General features: G+C 48.8%; 1 protein-coding gene across 1 annotated transcript in view; it reads right to left on the bottom strand.

Annotated features, from left to right (window-relative positions):
- The window catches only part of Ube2s (ubiquitin conjugating enzyme E2 S), a 16,061-nt gene extending 12,731 nt beyond the window's left edge, over positions 1-3,330 (bottom strand). Inside the window, exons 1-3 of the mRNA XM_013354512.2 lie at positions 2,920-3,330; positions 2,154-2,301; positions 1,076-1,266 (exon numbers count right to left, since the gene is read on the bottom strand). Of these exons, the coding sequence (XP_013209966.1) occupies positions 1,076-1,266; positions 2,154-2,301; positions 2,920-2,922 (342 nt within the window). The 5' untranslated portion in view covers positions 2,923-3,330. The remainder of the gene's footprint in view (positions 1-1,075; positions 1,267-2,153; positions 2,302-2,919) is intronic.
- Positions 3,331-10,008: the final 6,678 nt, after the last annotated feature.

The following is a 10,008-nucleotide window of genomic DNA, read 5'->3' as shown; positions in this document are numbered from 1 at the left end:
GGCAGGTGGATCTCTGTGAGTTCGAGACCAGCCTGGTCTACAAGAGCTAGTTCCAGGACAGGCTCCAAAGCCACAGAGAAACCCTGTCTCAAAAACAAAAACAACAACCCAACCAAACAAACAAACAAAAAATTGTATTAGTAGTAAAGGTTTTGGAGTTGTTTACCTTGGAACTTAATCCTTTCCACGTGCCCTGAAGGAAACCCCAATTCTCTAACTTCACTACCATCAGCCCTAGAGGCTCATTAGAAATAATAATAAAAACCCCTAAGTCTATTATGGGAGGGGCAAAGGAAGCACCAGATGAACTACTTTAAGTGGCCTCTAGAGACCTTAGAGCACTGGCCTACACCAGGTATCTCCACCTCAACTGACTCAGGAGAACTGTGGTACAGCCTTCTACAAAGCAGATGCCTAACGTGTCCCCTGCCTCCACCCACAACATGCCAGCAGCAGTACTGACAACCAAGCATATCTCCTGACATTACAAAATGTCGCAGGCAGTGTAATGACCACAGCTAGAAAAACAAGAAAAAAATCACTAGTACAGGAAAATAATTTTGAATTATGGACAGTGGTAATTGTTGCACTGTCACTGTTAAACACCCTGGAAAAAAAACAATCCCCCACTCTCAAAAATCACCACCACAACACCCACACTACTGAGTTGGGTGGCACAATCTTGCAAACTTAGCTTCTAGGGGAGTTTGTTTTTATAACCACATCTCCTAGGGTCAAAATATGTAATAACCATGGCAGGATGATCACAAGTCCAAGGGCAGCTTGGGCCAGCAAGCGAACAAATTGGGGCAAATTATGGCACATAAATACCATAGCCTCTCATCCACACACTGCTCTCCTCCTTCCATGAAACTACCCCATCATACAAACCCAATTGTTCAGTGTGGTGAAGTACAACCCCTTGATACAGCAGAATACTACGTGGTGCCATACGGCAGGTAACCCTTGCATTATTTTTTACAACAGCTGGGAACTTGATTTTCACTGGACTCCTTCCCCTACTACTCCACAGTTGATTTTTAGAATCCCAACAAAGCACTAGGCTGAAACTCACCAGCAACACATGTCGGATGCCCAACTCAGCCGTCCAGTCCCTCTTGAGCACATTGACACAGATCTCACCATTGGCCCCCACATTTGGGTGGAAGATCTTGGTCAGGAAGTAGCCCTTGGGTGGAGAGGCAGGGAAATCCTTGCCCAGTAGGAGCTTCATACGGAACAGACCTCCAGCATAGGGGGTGCCCTCTGGAAGAGGAAGGGAACTAGATTAGGATATTATTCTAGCATCCTTCAACATCTCAACCTTGGGTCTGGCTAAGGGAGATACCTGTCAATCGCTTCTGAGGCTGGGGGAATTCAGGGCAACAAAGAAGTTTCCCAGGTACTATAGGCACCTTTATACCTTGACTATATTATATATCTTGCACTACAGCCCACACTCCTGGATATCCACGTGTCTCAGGCACACACTAACTCTTCAAGACAAAGGGATCCAACCCATCCACTTTTGCAAACCACTTCCCAGGCCTTTCCCGATCCTCATGAGACATGTTTTCATTTACCTACTTGCTTGGGTTGAAAATGATAATCACAGATGTTCTATCCACTTACTAAACTAGCTAACAGCAGCCCAGAGAGATGCTCTCCACACCTTCAACACTATAGACCAGGCACTTCATATATCTTGAAACATCCTGACTTTGTAGAAATTCAGATGATAAACCTAAATTTTCCCATACTTAATACAGTCATTTATTACTACTCACTCGGTCCCCGGCAATGCTGAGTCTTCTTTGCCCTGTAATTCTTTCAGAGTCCAACACTTTGACAGCTGAGCAGGGTTTCTGACTAGCTGGTGCATTTCCTATTTAATTTCTACCCATCCCCACGTCACTGGAAAGTTTACACTTGAGAGCCGTAGGCCAAGCCTAGGCAAGAACTCTATTACATACTCAGTGACCAGGAGCTTCTTGACATATTATTGCATTTGTGGGGTCTTAGATAACAATAGTCACAGGCACAACGCTGTGCCCGACCTACCCACACTGTTGAGAGACTGCCTTTAATCCTGTCTGTTCCACAGTCAGAGAAAAACAGCGGCCCCTCCCTTTCGTGCCTGTGCCCATACTCACCAGGGCCCTCGATGGTAACCTGCAGGTCCGTGAGATCCTCCTCATTGGGGAAGACTTTAATGCCATCAGGTGGGTCGGCCGTCAGTGTTGTCACCTCCTTGTACACTAGGCGGATGATGTGCGGAGGCAGATTCTCGACGTTCGAGTTCTGGGCAAGGATGGAAAAGAAGAATGAGCAGCCCGAAATATCTGGGGTTAAAAATTCGGAGGACAACAGAATCGTGACCTTGCTGGTTCTGGGCTGTCAATCCTTGCCAGCCAACTACACCCTCACCCGGGATGCTTCTGGCCGTTGCGCCAAGGCTGGCCGGCCCATAGATATGCGAGGTTGTCTCAGAAAGGGTTTGCAGGAGGCTTCCCGTACTCAAAAACCTCCCAAAGACCGTTCGTTAAGACGCGCATGGGTCCACTAGCAGTTAGTTCCAGGGTGGGCTCGAGGCCTAGACTGTGCCTTTTACCTACTTAGCCTTGAGCTCCCCCGCCCCCCGAAAAAAAAAACAAAAAAGCCCTGGGCGAAATGGCGGCGAATGTCTTGCTCCTGAGCACATCCACGGGCGGGCCGCAAGGGGCCCAAAGCGCTCCCCAAGGCGCCGAGGCCCGCCTGGGCCCCTGCAACACCAGGCAGAACGGTCCGAGGGCCGACTCTTAGCTCCGGACGTCCAGGGGAGCGATCAAAGCACTCAGAAGCTGGCAAGGAACACTTCGGACCCAGCCGCCTTCTCTGCCAAAGTCCCCAACCGCCCCTCAGGCCGCCCGCGACGCTCACCATGACTTCGGCCGTCAGGGGGCGGGTCCCCCCGGCCCCCTTCCTGCACTCCTTGGACCGCCGGCAGGGGCGGGGGGCCCAACTGCCGGCCGCTGTGGCCCTAGCGAGGCCCCCCGAGGCCCCGCTCCGCTACACGCCAACTACGACAACCGCTACGAAAACGCTCACAACGTCACGCCTGCCCGGCCGCACTAAGCCGGCCGCGCGCGCAACATCGCACTTTTATAGGCGCTTGCAGGCCCCGCCCCCCCGCGGCGCGCTCCGACAACGGACGTCAACGCGCATGTTGATTGGCAGTCAACGCGCTCCTCTCCTGCTGTCCCCCGAACGAGGCCGAAGTTCCAGCCGAGTCTCTGGCGCAGTCCCTCCAATCAGGGCGCACGTCGGCTGAGGGGTGCACCGGGGAACCGAGAGGCTGCAAAGCCAGAGCGGAGAGTACGGGGGCGCCCCGCAGGCGACGCGGCCGCTGATTGGGCCGTTTGAATGAGACGCCCGTGCGGCCCGGCGTACACGCGCGCGCGCTCCCGCCCCGAGAAAGTCGCGCACGCGACTAACGGTCGGCCAGCGGCTGGGCGGGGCTAGGGAAGGCGGGACTTAGGGGGGTTTTAAACAAGTGACGGAAGGGTCACTGACCAATAGAGAGGGGCGGTCGTGATCTGGGCTTGTGGGGCGGGTAGGACTGGAAAACTATTACTAATGGGAAGCCAGTTTAGCGTGATGGACGTCAGCTCTAGCCAATGAAGTTCCTCCGTTTCTTTGTGTATGCAAATGAGTACGCGTAGGCTGGCGTCTTGGCCTGGCTGCGGTGAAGGGGCGGAAATCCGTCAGTATTTGTGTATGCGGCGCCATTTTGTGCTGTGACCCGTGTTATGTGGTAGGAAGTCCTGAAAATCAGGTTGAATGACTCTGAAGGCTTACACTTCCCGCTCCTCTAGTGTATGGCTTGTGACTTTTGCCACTTCTAGTTTCTTTGGTGGCTCGTAAATTCCCAGCCCCATGGTCTTCTTCAGGGTGTGGCTTTGTGACTGGCCCCTAGCCAGGTGCATCTAGTCTAGGAATACGATTTTTGGTCAGTCCGATGCGTAGCGAGGAGAACTGGAAATTGAACCTGGCTTCCATATGCTTCTCTGTTCAGGGGAACAGGGTGCTGAAAACAGGACATGGTGGCTCCTAGGTATGGTGGAGGAGGTTTTATGGTAGATATGCGGGAGAGAACAGCAGAGGTATTTGAAAGCGTCCAGACTGAACATTGCGGGGTGGGGGGTAGAAGCGAGAGAGGGAAAGAAGAGAGAAGGTGCAGGGGCTGATAGGTGACACAACACACCGCAAGACCAAGGGAATAACAGACAAAAACAGGAGCTAGAGGATGAGGGAGAAGGGGAAGGGAACAAGGGAGAGGAACAAAGGACTGACTGCCTTTGGATAGAGAAGAGACAGACGTGGCCCATAGTCAAATGACAGTTTATAAAGGTAAAGGGGGAACCCCGTATTAGGATGAGGTGTTTGGCTTTAATTGGGCATGTTAATTAGGTGAGCCAAAAGGCTTTCGATTGCTTCCACAGCTGGATCTTGGTAGTCAGCCTTAGAGGGAAGTTTCCAAATAAGAGTATAGATCTTGGTGGCTTGCTTTAGGAGTGTAATCTAATGGGGAAGAAGGGCAAGGCCGCCAGAGCCATATTTGCCACGATCAGGCTGGCTCGAGTCCCTTTTATAAAGGGTAAATAGACCAAGAGAGGAACCATGTATCAAGGACCAAGAGATTGTGTGAACCAAGAGCAGAACCAAAAGGGCAGGTAGCCAAAATGACGAGCTGTATAAGGAATTTGAAGGAAAGAAAGCAAAACCCAGCCTTTGAGTTGGAGAAGGTTAGGGTAGTGGGCGGGGTCAGAAGTGCTGGGAGGAGCCATGGGCAAATATTTACATGGTAAGTAAATATTTGAGAAAAATATTTTCACCACAGAGGTGCACACCTTTAATCCCAGCGCTTGGGAAGGCAGAGGCAGGTGGATCTCTGAGTTTGAGACCAGTCTGGTCTGCAGAGTGAGTTCTAGGACAGCCAGGGCTACACAGAGAAACCCTGTCTTGAAAAACAAAACAAAACAGAAAGGTGGAGAAGAGTGTTTATTTTAGCCCATGGGTTTCTGAGGTTTCAATCCATCATGATGAGGGTATTACAGAGTAAAGAAGCCAAAATCATGACAGCCAGGAAGCACACAGAGCTACACCTTCCTCACCCTCACACACTTCTGTCAAGGTTTTTGAGAGAGAGGATTTTACTATGTAGCCATGGCTGGCCTTGAACTCACAGAGATCACCCACCTCTACTTCCTGAATGCTGAGGTTGGAGGTGTGTGCTAGCACTCTGGCCTGTGGGATGCTACTGCCCTCATTAGGTCATGTCTTCTTCCCTCACTCTTAATGAGCCCAGAGGTGGCTCAGTCCACTTGTGACAGCAATGAAACTAGCTCCAGGAATCCCATTGCTGGGTGAGAACAGGCTGAATTTGACCTCAGAGGAGCAAGAACTCCCTCGTCTCCCAGGCAGATTCCACAGCACTGACAACCTGTGCTGCAGCTAACCCTGCCTGAGTATGCTTCCTAGTCTCACTGTCTCTGTAAGATTGTAGCTCTGCTAGAGGGCAGTAGCTCTGGCCCTGGTTGCTAGGAACTCTCTCCTTCACCAGTTCCTTTTCAGAATTTCTTATGCATGTGCGTGCCTTGTGTGAATGTATCTACGCTGCACGCATCCCCCCTCCCCAGGAGTCTAGAAATGTCAGATCCCCTGGAACTGGAGTTAGGGATGGTTGTGAACATGGGTGCTGGGAGCTGAACTCAGGTCCAAGCCACTTGTCTGTCCAGTGGCGGAATACAGTCCAAGAATGTATTGGTGCGCGAGGAGAATTCTGAGAACACTCCAAGAAAACAAGAGTCTTGTGACTTCGGTTTCTTCAAAACAGGGAATTTTTCTTGGAATGTGTTTTTGTGCTCCTCCAGCTGCAGCAGATAAGAAGTTTACTTCCGATTGCTCCTTATTGCTTGCTGGTGTTCTTCAAGCAAATGTTTAGACTATCTTTTCTATGCCTCTATGGAAAATGTGTTTTTGCCACGTGTGGTGTGTCCTTGTCATTGTCGTTGTATACAGGCTGAACTCATGAGAACTTTACTCAAGTGACCTTTCTTAACACTTAGAGTATAAACCAGTGGTTTTCAACCTATGGATCGCAACCCCTTGTAGATAGTGAGGTTGCCTAATGACCCTTTCACAGGGGTCACCTAAGACCATCAGAAAACACATTATAATTCATAACACTTGCAAAATTACAGTTATGAAGTAGCAACAAAAATAATTTCATGGACAGGGGTCACCATAACATGAGCTGTATTAAAGGGTCGGAGCATTAGGAAGGTTGAGAAGCACCGGCATGAACTGTCTGAGGCTCTGAATAAAGTTGGCTATTGCATGAGACTTCAGTCTGCCTCATTTATCGGGTCCATTCTCCCAGATCTCATCGCCTCTAGAGTGGTCACAGCCCAGCCCCCTTATTTTGCACATTTTTGTCTCAAGATTCTCTGCTGATATGAAGATGAGTTACAGGCATCAAGTTGACCTGGTTAGCTATCACATCTAGCTTGCACAAGGCTCTAGGTTTGACCCTAATATTACCAATAGGCAAACAAAACACGAATACTGGGGCAACTCTCATGACATTTGAGCAGACATTGGTTTCTTACACATGACACCAAAAACGTGGCAAAAGAAAAAATGTCATGTTCAAAGGATCATCCAAAGTGAAAAGATACGGTCTTGGTGTGACTCATTAGTAGAGCACCTGCGTAGATTCTGCCAGTGAGGGGCTGGAGGGTGGTCAGTGGTAGATGGCCTGCCCGCAGTTTAGTCTACGGCCTGGGCTACATGAGACTCTGTCTCAAAAAAAACCAAATTGAGCCAGGTGGTGGTGGCTCACACTTTGAATCTCATCACTTGGGAGGCAGAGGCAGGTGGATCTCACTGTGGGAACTCCTTCAGCCAATGACCTTTGAGATGCTGAACCACTTTGGGTGCAGTCTTGGGTAATATAAAAACATGTAGAAACAGTACACCTTCTCTTGGCTGCCAGATTCTTTCTGTTCCTGTTCCCCGCTCATGCAGAGGACTGTTGATCTGTTAGTCTACCCATAAATAAAGAACCCTTTAAGCCGGGCGGTGGTGGCGCACGCCTTTAATCCCAGCACTCGGGAGGCAGAGGCAGGCGGATCTCTGTGAGTTCAAGACCAGCCTGGTCTACAAGAGCTAGTTCCAGGACAGGCTCCAAAACCACAGAGAAACCCTGTCTCAAAAAAAAAAAAAAAAAAAAAAAAAAAAAAAAGAACCCTTTAGTATACTCTATTCTGAGCTAGTGTGGGATTACTTTATTGATATCCGGTACAAGTCTCTGTGATTTCAAGGCCAGCCTGGTTTACAGAGTGAGTTCCAGGACAGCCAGAGTGGTGCATAGAGGAACCCTGTCTCAGAAAACTAAACCCAAACCAACAACAAAAAGCACACAGAGGGAGGTTGGTTTTTTTTTTTTCTGTTTCTTTTTTCTTTTCTTTTTTACCGGGCTGGGCTCAAATTCAGGGATTCACTTGACTCTGCCTCCCGAGTGCTGGGATTAAAGGTGTGTGCCACCACCACCAGGCTAGAGGAAGACTTTAATGGCAGAGGGAACAGCTGGTATCAGAGGTCTGGATCTTAGCAGTCTTTAAAGTATGAAGCAATCCAGGACAAGTAACACTGTATCCTCTTCTATTTCCTAGCTCTCTGGGAGGCTGAGCATCCTTTTGTGCTGTGTGTGGATTCTCTGCACTGTGGCAGCCTGAATCTGCAGAAGTTTGTCATCTTGGGTAAGGACCCTACGGATTTGTAAATGTCTGTCAGTGGACCAGGGGCTCCCTCTAGTGGCAGACCCAGAGAAAAAGGTGGAGGCTCTGTAATTGGTAACTTTTTTTTTTTTCCTGTAACTTGTTCTGTAGACCAGGCTGGCCTCAAACCCAGAGATCCTCCTGCCCCTGCTTCCCGAGTGCTGGGATTAAAGGAGAGGACCACCACCACAAGATGAGGCTGTCTTTCAGGGTTGTTGTTAAATTAATGCCTCTGGTGCATGCCAAAATTAACCGTGGGTACTGGAGACATAGCTCACTCAGTAAAATGTTTATCATGCAAGTATGAGAAACAGAGTTCGATTCCCTAGCATGTGAAAAGCCAGAAAAGGTGACACTAATTTTTTTCCTTGAGTCAGGGTTTCTTCGTGTAGCCTTGACTGTCCTGTTGCTGTGCAGAACATGCTGGCCTTGATCTCACAGAGATCTGCCTGTCTAAGGTGCACCTCCGCTGACCAGCTAGCACTCACTTTTGATGCCGGTACTGGAGAGAAAAGACAGGCAGATTCCTTGTGCTCACTGGTCAGACAGCCTTGTATAATTGGTGAGCTCCAGGTTCCATGAAGAAAGATGCCTGAAGCTGACCTCTGGCCTCCACACACATGCATACATACACAGGATTCACAATGGGATACCTACTGTCAACAGGGTGGGAGCAAGCCCTTTCTCACATATGGACTTGTTACAGGCCTTCTGGGTTAAAGTTGGCTCTATTCAACAAAGCTCTTCAAAACCCAGGCTGGGCATGTAGCTCAGTGGGTGGAGCACTTGTCAATCATATGTGTAGTTCTGGGTTCAGTCTTCAGCACCACATAAAACCAGTTGTGAAGCTGGGTGAAGTGGTACACACCTTCCATTCCCGCACTTGGGAGACAGAGGCAGGTGGATCCCTGTATTTGAGTACAGTTTGGTCTGTAGAGCAAGTCCCAGGACAACTAGGTCTACATAGAGAAACCCTGTCCAGAAAGAAAAAAAATTATTTGAATGCTGGACTTGTTCGAATGTACTTTTATAATCTCAGCACCTGAGGTAGGAGGATATCCTGGGCTACTTGCAAGACCCTGTCTTGGAACTGGAGAGGTGGCTCAGCAGTTAAAAAAGGCACTTATGCAATCATGAGGGCTCATGTTCAGATCCCAAGTCCAGGTCTGTGGCTCTAACATCCTCTTCTGGTTGCCCGGAGTGCACAATGCTGGGATTACAAAGCATACACCACCACATTTACTTTTCCATGGTGTTGAGATTAATTTGGCCATGGTGAACAAGCACTCTGTCAGCCATGGAAGTGTGCACACATGCACATGTCTTTAAAAGAAAAACACCGTGGGCTGGAGAGATGACCCAATAGTTCATTTATGGGAGCTTTAAAGCTCTAACCTTGGGCTGGAGAGATGGCTCAGTGGTTAAGAGCTCTGCCTGTTCTTCCAAAGGTCCTGAGTTCAATTCCTGGCAACCACATGGTGGCTCACAACCATCTGTAATGAGATTTGGTGCCCTCTTCTGGCCTGTAGGGATACATGCACACAGAACACTGTATACATAATAAATAAGTAAAATTTATAAATAAAAATAAAATACAAGAGCTAGTTCCAGGACAGGCTCTAAAGCTACAGAGAAACCCTGTTTTGAAAAACAAAAACAAAAAAATCTGAGGGGTAAGAAATCTACTCACAATAGGTTCTGTCTATCCATGTTTCCTTATTCTTCTCTCTTCAATCCATCATTTCTCATGTACCTTCTTGTTCTCCCTTGTTCTCTGCTCTACCTGTTACAAACATTCCTAGTCATATATATCCTTAAAACCAGCAATTCCACCGGGCGGTGGTGGCACACACCTTTAATCCCAGCACTCAGGAGGCAGAGGCAGTCAGATCTCTGTGAGTTCGAGGCCAGCCTGGTCTAGAAAGAGCTAGTACCAGGACAGGAACCAAAAGCTACGGAGAAACCCTGTCTCGAAAAATCAAAAAAAAGAAAAAAAAAACAGCAATTCCTCAGCCCTAGATGGTGTGGGAGGCCCTTCTGTCTATGTGTTGCTTTTATTGATTAATGAATAAAGAACTGCCTTGAGCCTATGGCAGGGAAGAACAGAACCAGGCAGGAAAAGCTAGGCTGAATGCTGGGAGAAAGAGGGCGGAGTCAGAGAGATGCCATGGAGCCACTGGAGACAGAC

Source organism: Microtus ochrogaster, unplaced genomic scaffold (genome assembly GCF_000317375.1).
Source record: "Microtus ochrogaster isolate Prairie Vole_2 unplaced genomic scaffold, MicOch1.0 UNK47, whole genome shotgun sequence".
Taxonomy (NCBI): domain Eukaryota; kingdom Metazoa; phylum Chordata; class Mammalia; order Rodentia; family Cricetidae; genus Microtus; species Microtus ochrogaster.
The sequence above is the reverse complement of the archived record's forward strand: the minus strand, read 5'-3'. Positions and strand labels throughout refer to the sequence as shown.